General features: G+C 44.2%; 2 protein-coding genes across 2 annotated transcripts; both read right to left on the minus strand.

Moving 5' to 3' along the window:
* Positions 1-482: 482 nt before the first annotated feature.
* On the minus strand, positions 483-5,378 carry LOC103702363 (putative galacturonosyltransferase 4). Its single transcript, XM_008784768.6, has 9 exons — positions 5,002-5,378; positions 4,838-4,872; positions 4,683-4,724; positions 4,435-4,549; positions 4,007-4,212; positions 2,829-3,100; positions 2,284-2,641; positions 1,612-2,187; positions 483-1,057 (listed from the first exon to the last, which is right to left on the minus strand). The coding sequence occupies exons 1-9, from the start codon at positions 5,099-5,101 to the stop codon at positions 782-784; spliced, it is 1,980 nt and encodes a 659-aa protein (XP_008782990.4). The 5' UTR covers positions 5,102-5,378; the 3' UTR covers positions 483-781.
* A 2,754-nt stretch (positions 5,379-8,132) lies between these two features.
* Positions 8,133-13,216, minus strand: LOC103702364 (O-Glycosyl hydrolases family 17 protein). The gene is made up of 2 exons (XM_008784769.6): positions 12,712-13,216; positions 8,133-9,381 (listed from the first exon to the last, which is right to left on the minus strand). Exons 1-2 carry the CDS (start codon positions 13,059-13,061, stop codon positions 8,268-8,270), a joined length of 1,464 nt encoding a protein of 487 aa, XP_008782991.1. The 5' UTR covers positions 13,062-13,216; the 3' UTR covers positions 8,133-8,267.
* Positions 13,217-21,318: the final 8,102 nt, after the last annotated feature.

Raw genomic sequence — 21,318 nt, forward strand, 5'->3', positions numbered from 1 at the left:
TATGAATGATCGAGACTTGGTATGAAGTTTATAAAGAAGCATCTACTGAAATGGAAGGAGAGAGAAGAAAACAGATGGTGAACTAGGATTCATGGAACCAGACCCAGATGAATGGGCCGACACTGGTTGTTTGCTGTTATTATGGCTACATGGCTTAAAATATGTAATTCCAGATAATACCCCTAACTATATTACATTCACGTATTTAAATCATGTTAAATTATTTATTTTAGATATGAACATCTACTTATAGTACTTGCTTAAACTTTTTTGAGAATTTTAAATAAAAACTCATTTCCATCCCATCAAGCAAGGAAAAAATCTAGATTAATTTTCAGTTCATCCACATCAGAGTATGAAAAGCAAACCCTCACTCTCGCATGTATCTCATCTACTACTCAAGCAGGCACAAAGGCTGGAAAAAAAGGCCACTATGATAAATAGATGTAAAAAAATAATGACATCAAATGAGAGTGGGATCCGGAGGAAAATAAAGCATGCTATAAAAATCACGGGCATAATATTACAAGATATCAAGAACATAAATAACCTGCATTGTAGAGCTCGGCGCCCCTGGATTTCAGTTCTGAAATATATACAATATAACTGCAGTTGTGCAGATGGGATCGTGAAAACTGCCACAGCAAATCTTATGGCAATAAAGCACTAAAAAAATCAAACTAGTCAATTCAATTCCACTGAATAGGTAACAGGGAAAAGAACAAGGAACTTCAAAAGAATATCTAATGGTGAAAAAGATATCAAAGTACCCACTGGCTCTCTACGGATTGATGTTGCAGTCCTGTAGAAAAACTTGATCATAGTTTATGTATTTAGACCAGTAGTTGCGATACTTGAGCATGCCAATCTCCAGCCAGGGCTTCATGTTTCCGTTGTAGTGTATCACTGCTGCCTGCTCGATTTCCTTCTGATCCACATGTGGGTTATACCCCAGGCCAAGCACATGCCATGATTGATCAAGGGGGAATGTACGCTTCCAAAATGTTATTAAACCAGGCGGCAGGGTACCCAGCTTCCACAGCAGCCTGTCATGGTTCTGCAGACACAGTGAATGCATGGCTTAGGTCAGAGCATGACAAAAAAAAGAGGGTAAAATATGATAATTTGGCCAAAGACAAAGGGAATTTTACAGTTTTTCACTAAATAGGGGCTAAAAGACTGAGGTTTTCAGAAACTCTTGGACTCTGAAGAAAACAACAGACCACTCTATACATCAAAACAAATTCAGAATATCTATCAATGTTGACTCTTAACTGCGATACAAAATGAGCATCAAAAAAAGGTATAAAATACATAAGATATTGATCATAGTAGTGCAAGCAGTGATTGACTGTTTTAATTAAGGCAAGGCTTTTAAGTTCACCTGGCTTTTTGTTTCAGATTGTTTTTTTTCTGATTTACGTTCTGAAATCCAGTGTAGCATTGTGGAATGGGCACAGATAGTATCAGAGGGTTTTTTTATCAGTATGGAGGTTAAGAAAGTATTGAAAATTTGCCTATAATTTAACTGAAGTCACACGACAAATTATGAAAAAGGAGAAGCAGAACACTGATAATGAAAAGTGATATGCAAAAGGGAAGTAAACATACCAGCTTCTGCCAGGAGTGATAGAGCTCTGTTATATTTTGCTTCCTCCACTCAGCCAAATCAAACACATTCATTCCATAGGCCCAGCCACAGGCATGAGGGTCAAAATTTTTGGCAATGAGAGGGTTCGAAAAGTTCAAATACCTATCAAAGCGATGGAAGCTTCCTCTGCAAGTTTCAACTGCACCATTAACCTTTCCTTTGAGATTGATCGTCCAAAGGCCGGTCAGGTCCTTTTGTACCACAATATCATCATCTAAAAACACCAGCTTATTGAGCTTTGGGAACATCTCAGGTAGGTAAAATCGCAGATGATTCAGGATTGAAAGGTATTTTGGGTTTCGGAACTTCAAGTTTGTCTCAGAGTTCACATGATGAGACCTAAAATAATAGTTGATTATTGACTGCGATCCAAGCTGCTTGAGTACTGGACTGTAGCTAGCATTTAGCCATGTAAATTCTTCAATGTTCTGAACTTGGATGATAGCTTTTCCAGGTGGATTAGCCAAAAACCACATCCTCATCGCTGCATAGTTGACCCTGTCAGTAACTATGTGGAAAACATGATTGGACGGGTGCTGCAAGGAAGAGACATTCTCATTTATAATAAATCTCACAAAAACTGAAATCAACAATACTTTAAACGCAATAGTGGTAATAATAAAGCATCTTGCCTTAGCATTGGAAATAGTCGAGTTCACAACGACTGCTGCTGCCAATATGTTATCTGAAAATAATGCATAGTGATAGAGCTTAGGATCTTCAAGTTTTTCTTGATTTGGAAATTGCTGTTGGCTGGGATTCAAGGAGAAGTATTCAGTGGAGAGCCTCAAGGGAAGGCAGTGGAGTCCTTTAGGGAGGGTTTTAGCTGCAAGTTGGGTTAAAAACACAGTCTGCTTCTTATTAACTCGTAACTGTTCCTCTGTCGAGTGAAGCATGGCACGTAGCTTTTTTATGACAGCAGCACAGTTATCCTGAATTTGCTTGCCCTTAGCCAAAGTCTGTTCCATTGCCTTCAGTTTGTCGTTGGCCCTGAATAAGTCAATATTAAGTAGTTAAAACAAATACTTGTTAAATCAAATATGAGCATAGTGAATCCCATATTCTTTTTCTCCAAAGAATGGAAAACATAAGATCCAAAGAAACCTAGCATAACTTGGCTATAACACTTGTATTAAGTGAAAAGATATTGGGAAATCAGTGCAGTCAAAATACTTACTTCCTTGGTAGGTCTGTATCCTTGGTTGCATCACCAAGTGCTCGCTGAACTTCTCTTATGCGCAAGCGTAGCTCCCTGATGTAGTGAGGATTGGTCCTGATTGCTTGAAGGCCAAGGTAGACCTTTGCTCTGATCAACTGATCCTTGAGCTGCCGGACTCTAGCATCAGATATAACAGTGCTACTACGGTTTCTATATTTTGGTGCTGTCTGAAGTTTTTCTAGATCAACCTTAAGGGTCGTTTCTTCAGAATGCTTTTCAGACTCATTTTCCTGGAAAAGGACCAAACAAACATGTGTGAAAAAAAAAATCCATGACGTAGGCAGGAAGAGATAAAGGGAAAGAATTGATTCCACAGATTGGTGGTACAGGTTACAAACAAATTACGACACCAACTATCCTTGAACGATAGTCATTACCTCCCCCCCCCTCCTCCTCCACCCCTCCAGGTGCAACCCCAGTTAACATCTGCATTATCTTCTACCCTAATCCAACAACTTCTGAAACTGGATGAAAAGTCTTCAATAACAGAAATCAAAATACATGGATGAAATTGACTTTACAGATTTGGACATGACCTAAGAGGAATTTTTCAGAGTTAGCAGATTCAAAATTCACTGTTCCATCGAATGGTCACTATTTTCTCATATATTCCTTACACACAGATCAAATAATCATGATGTCATCAGCTTAAATAACTGAATCAGCACATATAAAGAGAGTGGCAAATGGATATCTGTTCAAGAACATAACCGCACTAGTTATATCTATTCCATTCACTGTTCCCACTAGCCCACATAATACAACAAATAAACTAAATTTTCAATTCTCACAGCATACTGACACCTTGGAACAATAAAAAGTTCATTAATTCCATGAGAAATCCTGCCATACCAACCGGTAATGGTTATCCAATAACCATACACTAACTATAAATTCAATAAAATTAGAAAAAAGAGCCCATACTACCGAAATCCGAACTAGTTCAAAGAAGTCATTTTCTGCTGCAACATGTGCGCAAGATGCTTAAAATTTGAAAGACCCAGTCTTCCACAGCCATAAGCAGTGAACATCCATAAACTGTAAGTCCACATAACAATCACCAAATCCCATCTAAGAATGTAATCAATGATTGCACAATAATTAACTGAATCCGGAGAGAAAAAAAGGGAAATCACCTTTTTTGCTGGAGTAGTATTAAGCTCGGTCTGCTGGGATCCCATTTCCTTGTTCTCTTCCTCTGCATTGGACTTCTCCGAATCATCCTTACCAATCTTCCTATCGACAACTTGCTCAATCACGCCCTCCTTTTCTGAAAGACTCCCCTTATATGTGGCCGACAGCATCCTGCTCTTATGCTCTGCAGACTTCCTTAGTGGCATTTCTGTAAATAATTCAACTATTAAAAGTCTCCATATAAACTACCAGTCTGTAAAAGTAAACCCCGTTTCTTGACCATTTAAAAGGATTCAAACGATGAAAATTCTCTGTCTAGCAACTGATTCTTATACCAAATTCAAGCTTTGGGATCCAAAGAGTGTATGTTTTCTTCTAATCCTTAAAAGAAAGCCCTAATTTTTCTAAATGAACGGAACAAGAATCCTACCTTGAGACTCTAATGCCGCGGAGCCATCGCTGGATTGAACTAAAACCTGATGGGATTTCCTCGAATTATCGAGATAAACGATCCCAATCGGCTCTTTCACAGCATTGGTCGACTCCTGCACCCAAATTTAAAGACCTAATTTTGAAGCAGTCATCTAAATAAATTGCAAAAAAACCAAAAACACAATTATATATATATATATATATAAATATAAAGAGAAAAACAAAAGGGGGCTGGAGTTAGACTACCTGAGGAAGCACGTTTAGTTTCCCCAACTCCTTCCCAACACTCTGATTTTTCCCCAAAAAAAGAAAAGCAAGAAATTTACGAGTTTATCTCCAACATTCACCAAAAAAATACATTTAAAAAAAGAAAATCCAGCAGGGGAGGAAAGAAGATATACCAAATTAGAGACGTTATCGATAAAATCGTCATTTGCTGCACAAAGGGGAAAAAAAATAAACAGAGAACAAAAAGTTAGAATGCCGAGATTCTCAAGGAATTACTCAAAACATCCCAAATTTTCCTGTCAAAAAACATTTTTGTTTTCACGGTTTCGTGTCTCACAGATGGAATTGGAGAAAGACGAAAGCCGATCGGTGTAGAGAACGATGGGCGCGAGGACTGTGAGGCACAGCAACACCAACACTGCCTTCCTCCTCACCATCTTCCCGCGAGAAAACGACTCAACGGAAACCCCTCATTCCCGTCGGAAAACCGCCTTTCAGATCGGAGACTCCAACTCTTTTCCCCAGCACCTCCTCGGAAAACCACTCTTCACTGCCGAAAAAGAAGATCGTGAGTTGGCGAAGACGCCGAAGAGCTTGAAACCGCGCTTCGATCTCCTTGATTTTAAGTGCACGGGAAAGTTACGGGAACCGATAAATATAACTTTTCCGCACTCGCTCGACATAGAAATCGAGTGCGCGTGATCTCATTGTCGGGAACGTAGAAGTTTATACGCTGCAGCAAATATCACCGTCCGCAGATCACAAGAAAACATCTCCACCGCCCGTTTGCGGAGGCGGCGACGCTCTTTAAAAATAGAAGGGCCCAACTCCAGTCGAGTTTAACCGAGTAACTGTACTGTTTTGTGGGACCCAAGTGCTATTACTCTAGGGTCAACGTGTCGGGGTTATATTTGCGTCTCGTTGGCACGATCCTATTATTGCGGGGAAAGCAACGCATCTCATCCGCCCGCGGTGACATCCGAATTTTATTTGCTGGCGGCATGGGACCCACGTGTTTCTCAGCGGAGCTGTCAATGAACGCTCTGTAATAAGAAAGTGGGTCCCGTGAGAAGTATCTTTGGGTCCAACTGTTGGGTCCGGGCGCGTCACGAGCAATAATCTTTGCGTCCCCTTGCGTAAGCTTGCTCATATTTGATCTTATTATTTACCATTGTTGACACGTGTGGTGATGTTTCGTTCGTTTAGGGGCTGCATGGTTGTGTCAGCAAGCTAGGTGTGCATATCCTTACATGGGAAAGGAAAGAGAATTTATATCTAGGTAATTTTAGGATTTATGGCCATCGACAATCTTGTCGAAGGTACTGTTCAAGAAGAAGTAAATGCGATTTTTGGATTAGGGATAATAAATAAAATAGAAACCAAATAAAATCATATACCTAAACGACTTATAGCATTGCCGGAGGGATTAGGACCACATTCGTGAGCTGACAATTTTTTTGGATAAATCGAACTATTAGAAGCAAATGAAAAAAAATTGCTGAGTATGATCATTCCGACATGGTCGGCAAGAATTAGTTTTGGATGGGAAAGATTTTAAGATGGAGTTAACCATTTCACTATGGCTGCGTGATTCACGAAACATCACACAATGCAAGGACAACCATGGTTGCAAAACTATAACTCTTCGATGCAATCACGAATAGAAATTATTAGAACATTTGATGCCCTGTTGATGAAAAAACCAATAAGACTAACCCCCAGTGAATATATCCCACATTTGAATGTACCAAACCTTTTCAAATTTTAAAACATTCTACAATAATTTGAATGTTTCAGAATGGCTTGGAGAGAGTTTCAGCAACTCAGAAAATTTTTATTACCTTGTCCGACGGGCATTTTGATTTGCCAGGGTGATTAGTATGGGCTATGGGCCCTGCCCATCCTCCGGGCCCAACCAATCTAATGGGCCGGATAAGGAGCAGGGGGCCTATGGCCCATAAAGACGGTGGAATCTAATGGGCAGAGCTTGGAAGGGCATCTACTCCCTACCCCCCTCTCTCTTTCCAGGATGAAGCTTGGCAGGTGCTCTTTCTCTCTCCTTGTCAGTATCGCAATATTCTTATAGTTCTAGTTTCTTGCGCCGATCTCCGATTTTTTCCTCTCTTTTTTATGTTAGGTTTCTGATGAAGCTCAACGATGAGACCCTCTCGATCGAGCTCAAGAACCGCACTGTCGTCCATGGTACGATCACAGGTATGTTCTTTTCCTTCCATTCTGTATGATCTTTCTCTCAGTTTGGCTAGGGTTTTAGCCAAATCAAGGATGGGTTCATAGAATTTTACCAGAAACCATATTTTATGAATAATTTATACATGCATAATTGGCTTTATGACTCGTTTTAATATACTATACTATGAAATGTTTTATTTTGTAATATATGTTATTTTCTGTAAATGATGCATTGACATGCAAAAACTTATACTTGATCCGATAAGATAGTGGAAGGTTTGCTTACTGAGCTGTGTCGCTCATATATCTTTGCGTTTCTTTTTCTTTCTCCAGACAAATAGGGTTAATAGAAATAAAGAATGATCCAGACTTGGAGTTCGCGTAGCAAGCTTGGCGATCTAAATAGCAAAGCAGAATTTTAGTTTTTCAATTGATTATGAATTTGTAATTAATGATTTTTCTGAATATTGAGGATTATAGGTTTGATTTTATGTTTGGATTTACACATGCTTTTATAATAAAATTGAATTTTTATGTATTCCATTATATTTAATAAATAGATTTGAAAGCTAAATATAATGTTGGCATCGTGTTATCATGGAATATACCCCTCGGTAGCACGGCCGTATCATGTTTCGAATCTACGACGTGACACCACATCACTAGAATAGGCTTTTTGTTGGTGAGTGATGGAACCATGACATGGGATGACCACTTTGTTGGACTTTTTACCTTGCCTTATATCTTGATTGTTCTTGTCTTTTAGATATATTTAGCTGCTGCAAGGGAAGGCAACCAACCCGCTGAGTCTTCCTTTCTTATCCTCAAGGGAAAAAGCCAGGGAAAAGGAAACCCAAAAGAGATCCAACTCACACTTACCGAAAACATATCAAGTCTCTTTAAAGACCTACAAATTCTTAGCTGAATATGATCCAAATGAATTTGGAGTTATTAGCTAATGCGATATGTTGAGCAGCCGGAACTGAGGACCACTTCCATATCATGGTCCACCAGCACTGGTCTCCTACCCTCCTCAAGAGGTCAGGAGAGTTTCCCTTTGGCATAAATGTGGCCAGGAGGTTGGACCTATTTGGTATTGAGCTTTAGCAAATCCTTTTGAATCAAGGGTTCAGCAACATTGGTCCCATCCCCACTGTACAAGCTTTCACAAGGTTACTACAACACACATGGATTCACCAATGTATAATGAAACACTATGGTAGTCTATTCATCTCCCTGTGAGAACAAAAGATCCAACTTTTTCAGAAGGGCAGTGTGTAAGGAAGAACTATGGACAAATGGCTTCACTGATGTATAATGAAAAACTACTGTATTCTATTGTTCTCCCTGTGAGTACAGAAGATCCAACTTTCAGAAGGACACCACAAATACCCGAACAAGCTCTTTCTGGCATCACAGAGAACCCAAAACTCTGAGATACATCAACACCCACAAGGTCATAATCCATAACCCAGCAAATATTCCGCAACCAATGCAAGAACAACTGCTATCACTAATTCCGACAAGAAAGCGGCAGTCGCCAATTGAAGGATCGAGGAATGTAACCATTCCAAGCCCATCAAAATCACAACTCCGAGCTTCCTGCTTTTGTAACTGATAGTAACTGTTGAATGCGTATGAGATATTTCCCTTATCTCCGATAGCATTGCACGATCCTCCATAGAAGAGAGTGGTGCAATCAGCAACACTGCAAGCCAGCTTCATATGATTTGCAACAGCATCAAGATCTCGAGATGGGTTGGCAACACACCACCTTGATGGGAGATATTGAACATTTTTGGCATTCTTTAATCTGCCATTACCCAATCCAATGACCAGGGGGTACTTAGCCTGACCGTCGAAAGAAAATATCCCCCAGTGTCGCTCAAAATTCCCTGGAAGTACGCTCTTTTGTTCTTCATCCAGAAGACTGAAGAGATAAACATCCACTGGAGGAACCCCAGGTCTCAGAGGAGTCCCTTTGTTATTCAAGACATTACTGATAAGGCCTTGGTTGAAAGCCCTTGCAGCACTAAGATTTGCACTTGCCGCTCCGTCTGTTGGCCAGCCCACTTCACCAATTGCTATAGGCATCTGCCCAAAGCCGATTTTCGTAAGAGCAGCCACTAAGGTGTCAAAATTTCCATCAAAGGCATTGTAATACACGCTTGGGCCATCTACAACCGGGTGCGAAGATCCCCCAAAGAAGGCATAGTCTTGTGGGAAGTCTGAGCTCTGGTAAAGACTCAGGAAAGGGTAAATGTTAACCACAAAGGGAGATCCATTGGAATTGAGAAAAGAGACCAGCTGGGTCATTATCTGAGTCAGTTCAGGTCGAAATGTTCCTTGAGAAGGAAGTGTGGCGGACTGATAAGCATCAGCATTGCAAGGGACGACCAGCTTTACATAACCTCCCAGGTTTGCTTTTGTTAGTGATTGCTGAAGATTGAGCATTGCTGGAAGAACCAGGGACTGATATTGCCCCTGGTAGCTTGTGAGGAAGGGCTCGTTGCCGACAGCAATGTACCTGTGTTCAGTGCAATAGAAAAATGGTAAGCAAGCGTGTCCAAAACAAACCATTAGAACATTAGATTTTTGTCAACCACTAGACAGTTAAATTATGATGGGAAACCAAAGAAGCAAGCTTTCTCAAAATATATCACAAATCCATTTGCACATGAATGATATTATGGCTCTCAGATTCCAGATCATAGTTCATGTTGCTGTGGTTTTTCCATACAAATAGGGCAATCACCTCTGAATTCAAGCCTGAACAGTGTCAATTTAATAAAATGCAACAATAAGTGGAACATTTGTTAAGAATGTCCTCTGAAAAAGGCTAAGTGTGATGCACCTGATAAGGATCACAATTGCGTAAGCGCCTAGACCACATGTATACATGTATGTTCAGAAGTTCTCATAAATGAAACCACCAATCCATCCTTTTAGCTGTATATAAGACACCGTCAGTATTCCCAACAGCTTGAAAAGTTGATGTCACACATATGTGCTCAAAAGTTACTATATTTGCTTCAAATGAGTTTAAAAAGTAATGCAAGTTAACACTTAAACCTATCTCTAAGACAAATAACCGATATTAAAAAAAAGAAAAACTAAGTTGCAATCCAAGGTTTATTATCACCATAAATAACAACATTATCTTTCATCAATAAATTTATTTAATGCAAGTTAAATCTGTTAAGGAGGTGAAATTATAATGCTACTAATTATCTTGATAAGGCATCTATAACAATAATTTTTACTAAGGTTCCTATATCTTTTTTTCTCCTCTTGCAAGTCAGACACCCAGATACATCTCTGAATCTGACCCTTATGCATGTATCCATGCAATAATGCAAATAAACCTGAGTTTCAGTCTACATGCATAATCGTAGAGGGGAACATCTACACAATGATCTCAAATGTTGATGCCCAATAGAGAAAAACAATGAAATACATAGAGAAGAAATGCAAAGAAGGTTTTCCTAGAGAAAGAAGACGTGAAAAGAAGTCCTTTTCTCCTGGTGATTCCTATACAAATTCCGAATATGTGGAGTTTTAAGGGCATGTTTGGATATTCCTACAGGGTTGGGCCGAGAATCCTGTAGAAATCAGGTCTGTTAGCTCATCTAGCTTGTATCTTTTAAGAGCCTGTCCAAACCCAGCCCAGATTCTAACCTTTGGACTACAGGAAGAAAGAAAAGACGCATGGAGGTCTTTTTCTTCTTGCCATAGGATTTGAGTTTTGTGTTGTTTGGTTGATACGAGGCCATGCTTAAACGAACAGCTCAGTCCACGAATCCTACAAGATTTTCAGCCCAATCATATTGAAATACAGGCCCTAAGGATTCTAAAAATCTCAAACACGAAGGCAAATGAATAAAAGGGCATGAAAAAGGGGGAAGTTTTTAAATTAGAAATATAAGTAATTTATTAAAAACAATGAATTAATAAAGGGAGGAGATGTTGATCTTGGCAATCCTCACATGTTCCGAAATTAAAAGAAATAAGTAAGAAAAAAAGATGAACGAAGGAAATTGAAAGCTATTGCAAGGGTTAACGTTCCTGGGAATGTCTGAAAGTTCTTGCAAAGCCTGACCAGGTTCAAGGTAGTTTTAGTCTATTAAAGCAAATACTTGGTCACCCTCGTTTGGAATGGTTCATCTGCTCTAACTTCTTTATGAAGGTTGTTTTAGAATACATTGAATATAAATTTGTCTACCATTATGTAGAGGTTAAAGTTTGAGACCGTGAACTATTTGACCTGAGCATCATCAAGATTATATTCATATTCTACTACACCTCACAACTCCTTAGCACTTTTGATTACAACATATAAACTGTAAAGTTTATCAGGAAAGGAACTATGAATTTATGGTAGCAGTGAACATCCACTTATGGCATTCCTATGAACGAATCTAGAATGAAATGGATGTAACAATCATGCGAAAAGGGCTATAAAATAGGTTGGTGTAGATGTTAGAATATAAAATTTTATATGAATAAATTAAGATGGATATAATACTGATGTAAAAGGATCAGTAGAAAATGCATACACATTTATGGCAGGTCCATCTAATCCAGCATGTAAATAGCATAGGTTTACAATAGAATGCGAATGATATGATATGATATGAGAGCAATTATGATGTTTATTACAATTTTTTCAATGGTATGATTTTTCCAACATTATAAAGCAACGACCCTAGTATCCTACAACAATTTATGCACAAACAAAATAACAAAAAAAACTAATTAAATACCTCATAATGTAGCATGCAAGATAAATTTCTTTCAATATTTGATTATATTAGCAATATAAAATAAATAAGATCAGAGAAAATTATTAGGTAAAATATCTACTTCAAAGGCTTTTTCAGTTTAGTACTGATGGTTTGGATTCTCAGTTTCACATTGGAAATGGGTTTCCTAGGCATGTATACGACAAAAAGAAATTTATAAAATGGTCTTCAGGCACCGTTTGGATGCATAATTCTCTCGCCTGTGTGAAATCCCACACATTGACACAAAGGCATAAGAATAAAAAGGTGCAGACAGAATTCAGAGGAGGTTAGGAGATGCCATCGATCTGCAATCCCAAGATTTAAGGATATTAAACCCAATTAAAAGGTTGTTTTCAGAATCTCAAAAATCGTTGTTGCAGGACCAGCAAGCACCGACGACTCCACCTAGTTATTTCTGTTCTTGCCACATCTCCTCAGCCCACACAACCATGGGTACACAACACAGGATTCTGGGAGGCTAACATCTTCCGAGGTCCTTAAGTTTTCACAAATTATTCTGATAGCAGATCAACATAAAGGCAGCTCCTGAAACACATTGAGAAAACTGAATGAGAATCTGATGGCTCCTGTTTTGGCACGCACCAAGCATTGTACGTAGGCATCTTTCCAAGCCTTACAGTTTATTCCACTCACTCCTGGGTTCACACTGCTTTTTGCATTTGGAATTTGCTGAAGTCCAAACCATGACAAAAGTTCATGAAGATTCCACTCTGGATGATCGCCAAAGCCTTTTAGAAATCCTAATCTCAGTAGTATTACGTATCCCAAAAGAGGACACTAGTGCTATTTTCTCCACATTTTGAATTCCTCGATGCCCTAACTAGAAAGCATCCAATATCCCAATACACGCCCGAGTGTTCGACATACCCAAAGATTCAAAAAAAAAAAAAAAAAAAAAAATCCAATCTTTCTTTTACAACACAGACGAATTGATCATCCTTCATATGAAGATTCACAAAAAAAAAAAAAACGTTCCTCAGTAGTAGTGAAAAAGCGAAAGAAGATTCAAGCAAAAGGCATCAAGATTTAAGCCCATAAACACCCGAAAATACCTGATGTCCACGCCGCCTTTAACCATATATCTCGACACATTCTGAGTGACCCAGAGATCTGAAGTGGCGGGCGAAGAGCCCAAAATCCCGAGCATGTCGTTGGGGATGCCCACCATCACCTGGATGCCGCTCCCCGCCAGCGCCCGAAGCACGGTGGGGTCGGCGTCGAAGAGCTTCACCTTGGAGATCTTGTTCTCCTTCATGAGATCCACAACAATGGAGGGCTGCAGCCGGTGGGACGACAGCGTACCCCAGTTCACGCCAATGGCCCCGTCCACCATCAAGACCGATCTTTGGATTTGGAGGAACAACGACAGCACAAGAGCTGAAACCAGCTGGAACGCAGCCATTTCTCCTCCAAATATTCGATTTTTAGACAGATTTGACGAGGGATTCGAAGGCTCTGGGAGAAATTGAAATCGGCTTCGGCCCCCTGTGTGGAGAGAGAGAGAGAGAGAGAGAGAGAGAGAGTGGTGGTTAGCCAGTACTGCAACCGATAAAAGGGAAAGCGGAGGAGAGAGAAAGGGGGCGTGGGATCATATGTGTGTAATTTTAGGAACAAACTTCTTACAATTCCATCTAACGTATGACACGTGCACATATTGCTTGATTGTCGGACAGCTGGCTGCGTTTGTAAGGAATTATGAAGGTGATTGCTAGAATTATTCTTGAATGGGAGGTGAACATCGTTTCAATGATTTAAAAAGAGACTTTTTGAATGAGACAGGGGCTCCATCAAGAAAATTATGCAAGAGCAACCTATAAATTATAACTTTTGATTTGGCTTTAATTAAGTCTATGGGGAATGGTAACTATCTACGATTTAATTAATAAGGTTGGTTACAGAACTGCAAATGATTAATTGAATCTTACTTGATGCGAAGAAAGAAATAAAAGCTATACATCAAATGGGAAGCACATGAAGCCATACATGCAATGAGAGTTTTACGCCCATTCTTGTTGCCTACAAGAACTTGTCTATAGGACTCCCAACTTTTTTTGCACTTTTAATTTGATTGTCATGGCCAATTTGTTGGGCCAATGCTAATCTTATATGATAACATAAATAATTTTGATTTTGCAAGAAAACTGATATATTTGGTCCTTTTTTTTTAGATAAAAAAAGAGAAAAAATTTAATCTCCTTTCTAATAGATGCAGTCTCACTTTCATTAATATATTTTTTATTATTTTTCACCTTTTATACAAGATATGAGTTAATTTATTATCTATTATATATGACGAAAATGGAGGCTCGACTTGTATTGAGCTTTTCGTTCATCAAGCCGACATCCATATTAACAATATCACTAATATGATTATTTATTTTAAATAATAACTAGGATTCTTATATATATTCTATCTTTATATTGTATTTCAAAAATAGTTAGAAGAAAAAAATTATATTTCTCATTTTGTTGTGTGGGTTATCCGCTAGTTAGAGCTTTTTTATTTTTGATGCTCCCGTGGTCCAACAAAGAATAATAGTGTTTCAACACTGATGGAGACTCAAGAACATTGGATAAAAAGGTTGGAATAATTTGTAGTGATATTAGAAATTATTATTAGAAAAAAGTATTTGAATATATATTCTATCTAATTATTTATCATGTATCTCTTATGATTAATTTAATGTGTTTAAGAATTTCATCCTTTTGAAACAACAAAATCGCGCATCTAACTGACATATTCTTAATTAATCACCGATTATTATGAGATTGATTCATAAAATCCACGAGTTATGTGATGTGTAGTTGCGTTGAGAATGCTTTAGTTGGCATGTTTGTTTTCCGGCGAGAATAAAATATATGGTCATGGAGCGTGAGTGGAGAAACGGTATCGTGTCCATAATAATATTCCCCCTTTGGAGGGTGCGTGCGGGGTGAGGGTGCTTTACGATTCGTGAGGGTGAGTGTGGGGTGCGGGTGAGGGTGGGGTGAGGGTGCTTTACGATTCGTGAACCGTGCTGGAGTCTCTGGGACGTTCTGTCGAACAGGTGCGGGGCCGGTGCCATGGCGGATCCTGGAGTGGGCAAATCGGCTACGTCGGCGCCGGGGGAGGCAGTTGGGACTCGGCCACCTGGCCCTGGGGAGGAGGCGAAGGCCCCCACTTGGTCGGAGGTGGCAAAGGGTGCTCCGAGGCAGTCGGTCTGGACAAACCATAGGATCTCTCCACGGGAGCTACAGGCACTGCAGAGTAAGTTCCCGGAGATCTTGGAGGTGCTGGACCAAGAGCTGGAGGGGGCGAGGTCGGAGTGGCGGAGCACTACAGTTATTGTACGAAGCTTGGGCAGGAGTGTTCCGGCCGCTTGGGTAGCGAAGGAGATCCGCAGGGTGGGTAAGCTGCAGTATGATGTCGAGTGTTTCTCTCTGGTGGAAGGTTTCATCGTTGTGAGGTTTGCCAACGGCGAAGATCGGGAGGCTGCACTGTTGAATGGTCCATGGTCTGTGGCCGGGCAGCTGCTAGCCATGGAACGGTGGCGCCCCAACTTCGTTCCGGGTGCCGGTGGGCTAGGCAGAGTGGTAGTGTGGCTTCGGCTCCCGGGGCTTCCTCTGGACTACTGGAAGGGGACGACTCTGTTCCGCATCGCTGCGAGGGCCGGTGAACCTCTGGCAGTGGATAGCTTCACGGAACAGGGGGGTCGTTTTGGCTTCGCAAGGGTCAAGATTGCCTTGGACTGCTCCGCCCCTCTGAAGCCGGGGATCTTCTTGAAGGGGAGTTCGGAGAGAGCTGAGGATAAATTCTGGCAGGCTTTCGTCTATGAAAACCTGCCGGCTCCATGCTCCAGATGCGGTAGGATTGCTCACCCAATGAAGGAATGTGGCGCCCTCTCTCCGGCGATGGGACGGGGGGATGGTGTGGTGGGGAGCTCGGATACAGGGAAGAAGACGGCTGGGGAGAGCTTCTCGGAGCCCTCGGTGGTGGCGGATGGGGAGGCAGGCGATTTGGGAGTACAGGGGGTTTTTGGTCCTTGGATGGTTACGAACCGCCTTCGCGTCCATCGTCCGGCCAATCCTCCTAGGCGGGGGACGGAGACGTCCGAGCAGAAGGGGAAGCCGGAACCGGCACCATCCCCCGCTCGCGCTGCCTTAAGGACCACCGGAACTGTGCCGGCTTCCAGCTCTTCCCCGATCGACCTGGAGGGGTGGCAAAAGCCCTCCAAGTTCGCTCGGCGGCGGACGTTGGAGAAGGATGTATCGGTCGCCGGAGGAGGGGCGATCGGGGAAGAACCGAGTCAACCCGGTCCTCACTCAGAGCCGCTGGCTGAGCCGGGGAGTAAACCGGGTTCGAGTGGGGCCAGCTCTTCGATGGGCCAGGCTGAAGGGCCCAAGCAGGCCTATCGCTCCAGTGGGCCGGGCCCTAGTCATCTGAAGCGGTCGAGAGCGCCCACGGGAGGCAGAGCCCAGTTCGATGGGGGGCAACGACCGGTGGTGAAGCTCTCCGGCAGGTTGGAGGGTGCCCGTCGCTGGCGTAGCCGGAGTTCTCCGCCGCCTCAATCGGTGATGCGTAAGCGTTCCCTGAGGGTGCTTCCGGAGCACCGGGGAGGTGGGGGGGTGTCTGACATCGGTGGTGGGGTGACGACCGGGCGGAAGCCGACGCGGACGGACAAGGCGGCGAAGGCGAACCTGGCGGAGACGGTGGTGGTGACGTCGACTGGTGCCTCCACGGTGTCGGCGGCGTCGGATCGGAGGAAGGATGCCGAGTATGAGGCTGGCTGGGTGGGAGCGACTGCAAACGGAGTCGGGGAAGTCCCTGTTGGCACAGCGTGCCATTTGGCACGGGCTAACAGTGATCCTAATCTGGCGGCCTTCCTCCTCCACGGGGAGGACTTTAAGGGTGGTGGCGTTCCCTTGGGTGCTGGGGAGCTGATGGGGACTGACACAGAGCCAGTTTTGAGGGCTGGGGATGGGGTAGACAGGAAGGGGAAGCACAAGGAGGTGGTGTCCCAGTTGATGGCGTCTGTGATGGGGGTCAGGTCCGAGGTCATGTGTGGACAGCGGGATGCGGAGGTAGCCGGTAGCAGTGGCCCCGGGGAAGTGGGCTACGCCAACTTGTCGGGTGAATTATGAAGATTCTCTTATGGAATTGCCGTGGAGCGGGGAAGCCGTCATTTATTCCGGCATTTCGCAGGTTGGTGCAACTTTATAGTCCTGATATTTGTGTCCTTTTCGAGACCCGGTTATCCGGTAGGGGCCTTCAGAAGGCAAGAAGGGCAGTACCGGGAGGATGGGAATTTTTTGCAGTTGATTCTTAAGGGCTATCCGGTGGTATCATTGTCACTTGGGCGCAGGGGTGCTGCCAGTTGGATATTTTCAATGTATGCAACCAAGAGGTGATTATGGTCATCTCGGAGGGGAATAGAAACCCGTGGGTTTTGGCAGCGGTGTATGCGAGTACAGATTATAGGGTGAGGAGGATCCTGTGGGAGGAGGCCACCCAGTTGATTGGTCAGGGACATCCAATGTTGATGGCAGGTGATTTTAACTGTATAGTTGACCCTCAGGAGAAGATGGGGGGGAAGCCTTTCTCTTGTGAGAGGAAGATTAGGGAGTTCCAGGACTTTCTCATGATGAATGGTTTGGTTGATTTGGGCTTTGTTGGCCCAAAGTTTACATGGTGTAATAATCAGCAGGGACAGGCCAGAGTTTGGGAGAGGCTAGACAGAGCTTGTGCTACTGCTGGGTGGATACAGAGTTTTCCTGATCACCAGGTTCGTCATTTGCCGAGGATTGCTTCGGATCACTGTCCACTATTGGTTAGCACCGATGTATTTGTTCCAGCCCGTTCCCCTTTCAGGTTTGAGAAGATCTGGCTCAGCTATCCTCGATCTTGGGAGATGGTGCGGGAGGCTTGGAGGGTGCCTGTTAGGGGAGATGCTATGTATCGAGTCTCACGCAGATTGGAGATGACGAGGAGACGGCTTCGGCGATGGAACCGTGAGGAGGTGGGGAATATCTTTAGGAGGGTGGAGGATCTCGAGGGGGTGATTACCAGACTACAGCTTCAGGAGTCCCAAGGGGGGGGCTTATCAGAGGAGGAGGTGGGGGAGCTCAGATCCCACTTGGCACTGCACGATTCCCTACTTAGACAGCATGAGATATTTTGGAGACAGAAGTCTAGGATACAGTGGTTACTGGATGGGGATCGGAATACCAGTTTTTTTCATCAGGCGACAGTTATCAGGAGACACCAGAATCGGGTCAAAGCTATCAGGGGCGAGGATGGGGTGATAACGGAGGATCCCGTTCAGATTCGGCGGATCGTGGAGAGCTTTTTCAGGACACGGTGGACGGAGCAGTTAGGGGATGGGAGCTCAGTGGACTTTCCAGCTCCGGGGGTAAGGGTGTCGGAGGAGGAGACTGCAGCGCTGATCAGGCCGGTTTCGGAGAGGGAGGTTAGGGAGGCGGTCTGGTCCCTTGAGGGGGACAAGGCTCCGGGGCCAGATGGTTTTCCACCGTTATTCTTCCGGAGGTACTGGATGATAGTTGGGTATGATGTGATGGCTGCCATTCAGCAGTTCTTTTGTACGTCTACGATGCCTCCCGAGTGGCAGCGGACCTTCATTACACTGATACCGAAGCGGCGGGACACCACTGAGCCAGGCCATTTTCGTCCGATTAGCCTTTGTACGACCTTGTACAAGGCTACGGCGAAGATACTTGCAGTGAGGTTGAGGGATATTCTTCCGAGATTGATCAGTCCGGAGCAGGGTGCTTTTCTGGGTGGGCGGAGTATTTCAGATAATGTGATGATTGCCCAGGAGTTCATGTTTGATCTGCACAGAGCCCCGATGAGGAGGAGCTTGATGGGAATCAAGCTTGATATGGAGAGGGCCTACGACAGGATGTGTTGGGATTTCCTTCTGCGCTCCATGCAGGGGTTTGGCTTTCATGCGACATGGATCAGCTGGGTTATGGGATGTGTGAGGGCTCCCTCATTTGCCATCTTGGTGAATGGCTCGCCGTCCCATTTTTTTGAGTCTGCTGGAGGGCTTCGACAGGGATGCCCCCTTTCACCTCTCTTGTTTATTTTGTGCGCAGATGCGCTTTTCAGAGCTCTCAGACAGGCGATGGACTCTGAGGAGATGGAGGTTTATAGACCGGTGGTGGGCGCCCCGTCGTTGTCTCACCTGCTTTTCGCCGATGATTGTTTATTGCTTGCTCGGGCTACGAGGCGGACCGCGGAGGCCCTCCGCAGGATAACCTGGCACTACTGTGAGGCATCAGGACAGAGAGTTAACCTGGGGAAGTCCTCTGTTTGTTTCAGCCCGAGGATCAGGTCGGCGGTGAGGACCACTATCTTAGAGATTTTGGGGGTGGGCGAGCAGGAGGGCATGCTGAGGTACCTGGGGGTCCCGATTTCTGGTCGGCGGCTGCGGAGCAGGGACTGCTCATCACTTGAGCTCAGCATCAGACAGAGATTGGAGGGATGGCAGATGCATACTCTATCCATGATGGGGAGGATCACATTGGTTCGGTCAGTTCTTTCTTCGATCCCTATCTATTTATTGTCCAATTCCTTTATTCCAGTGTCTCTTGTGAGGTCTCTTGAGCAGATCTTTAGAAACTTTATTTGGGGGAGGAGTAGTGGCAGAGGAGGTATCCATTTGGTGGCATGGGAGGTGGTGTGTCAGCCGATCAGGTTCGGTGGGCAGGGGGTGCAGTCCCTGATGGCTAGGCGGGAGGCGCTAGCGGCGCGACATGCAGTGAGATATGTGTTAGAGCCGGATAGTCTGTGGTCCTCGCTGATGAGGGCCAAATATGGAGCTTTGATACCGGGGGTGCGTGGCGGCCGTACCCACTCGCCGGTGTGGAGGGAGATGTGTGCTAGAGCTGCGCTGGTGTTACCGGAGTTGAGATGGGCCATTGGAGATGGGCGGTCGATCGACGTTTTGGAGGACAGGTGGGTGACTGAGCAGCCGATCAGCCGTCTTCCGACTATGGTGGACTCGGCGAGGATTGCTGGATTCAGGGTCCGTGATCTGATAGACCCAGAGGGGGGCCGTTGGAGGGAGGGTCTGATTCGGGAGGTGTTTGGGGAGCAGTTGGCTGAGTTGGTCTTGGATATTCCGATTCCCTGGCAGGAGGTGCCGGACAGGTTAGTCTGGCGGCCGACGGGCCGAGTGCAGGTGCGAGCTCGGGATCTCCATTCCTTGATCAGTAGGGCACCAGATCGGTGGATTGAGGGCAGATGGATCTGGCGGTTGCGATGTCATCCGCGGGTGGCGCTCTTCTTCTGGAAGGTGGCATGGGGTTGTCTACCGACCAGGAGCATGCTAGCTAGACGGGGCATGTTGATCTCTTATTGTTGTGAGCTGTGTTTGGGGACGGAGGAGACCATTGACCATGTTTTATTGCAGTGCCCCAGGGCCAGGGAGGTATGGAGTAGGTCCCCTGTTACATTACCCCTTTCGGTGGAGACGGCCCAGGACCTGATGCACGTTTTGAGAGCCTCCATGCGGAGCCCATGTTTTGCTCGGGAGGGCATCATGATGGCATACATCATTTATCATATCTGGCTGGATAGGTGTGCCCGCATATTTGAGGGGAGGAGGTGGTCTTCGCGGATGGTGGTGGATCATGCAGTGCTACGTGCAGGGGAGATCGTCGTGGCCTCTGCTTCTGTTACCTCTGGGATGGCCAGGGACATCTCGGGTACTTCCTTCGCTGAGATAGCGCCCAGGTTCGCCCTGGTTTCTTGGGTACCCCCACCCCTTGGTCATCTCAAGGTAAATTTTGATGGTAGTAGGCTGGTGGATGGTGTCTCTGGAGGTGTGGGATTTGTGATCAGAGACTGTGGGGGTAGACTGATAGCCGCTGGGGACCGCAGCATTTCAGGACCTACCGTTGTCGGGGCAGAGTTGTGTGCTGCTTGGGAGGGCCTATCCTTTGCGAGGAGGGCTCTCGGTGCTGTCCGGGTGTTTCTCGAGGGAGACTCCTCGGTGGTGATCGACTGGATTCAGGGGGTGGATAGGTTCGGTGATGGCCATCCACTTATCCTTGAGACTAGGAGACTGGCTCAGGAGATGGGTGACTTTCATGCTGCACATGTGTATCGGGAGGCGAACAGAGCGGCTGACTGGGTCGCCTCCTATGTTGCCCGGCACTCGGGAGGGTTTCTTTGGACATCAGTAGCTGAGTGTCCTACCCCGTTGTTGTCTTTACTTTCTTTTGATATGGCCGCATGTACTCAAGCTAGAGATATATGAATTGCCGTTTTCACCAAAAAAAAAAAAAAAAAAAAAACAAAAAACAAAAGAGCCCACGGTCACAAGTCTCCCAAAACTAATCTCGCTTATTTTCCCTTCACCGTATCACTTCATTGTACGTGAGTAGTAGTTCAAAAAACAGGGTATGATTCATCACCGTGATGAAAGCCACTAATATTACAAAACTATGTTTTAACTCGTGCCTGCAAGCTGCTTGACATGAGTAGCAGAGGATCCATGTGTACATTCAATTCTATAATAGCTATGCATTAGATAAATCTCGAATACTTATATAAAATTAAAAAAATCTAAATAATACTTTTTTCAGTAAAATTCTGAATTGTTATTAATTATATTAAAGCAAATTCATTCTATAACCTATATAGACTAAGAAACACT

This window comes from Phoenix dactylifera, chromosome 11, assembly GCF_051530095.1.
Source record: "Phoenix dactylifera cultivar Ajwa chromosome 11, Ajwa_hap1_PhDact_Kaust_v1.1, whole genome shotgun sequence".
NCBI lineage: Eukaryota > Viridiplantae > Streptophyta > Magnoliopsida > Arecales > Arecaceae > Phoenix > Phoenix dactylifera.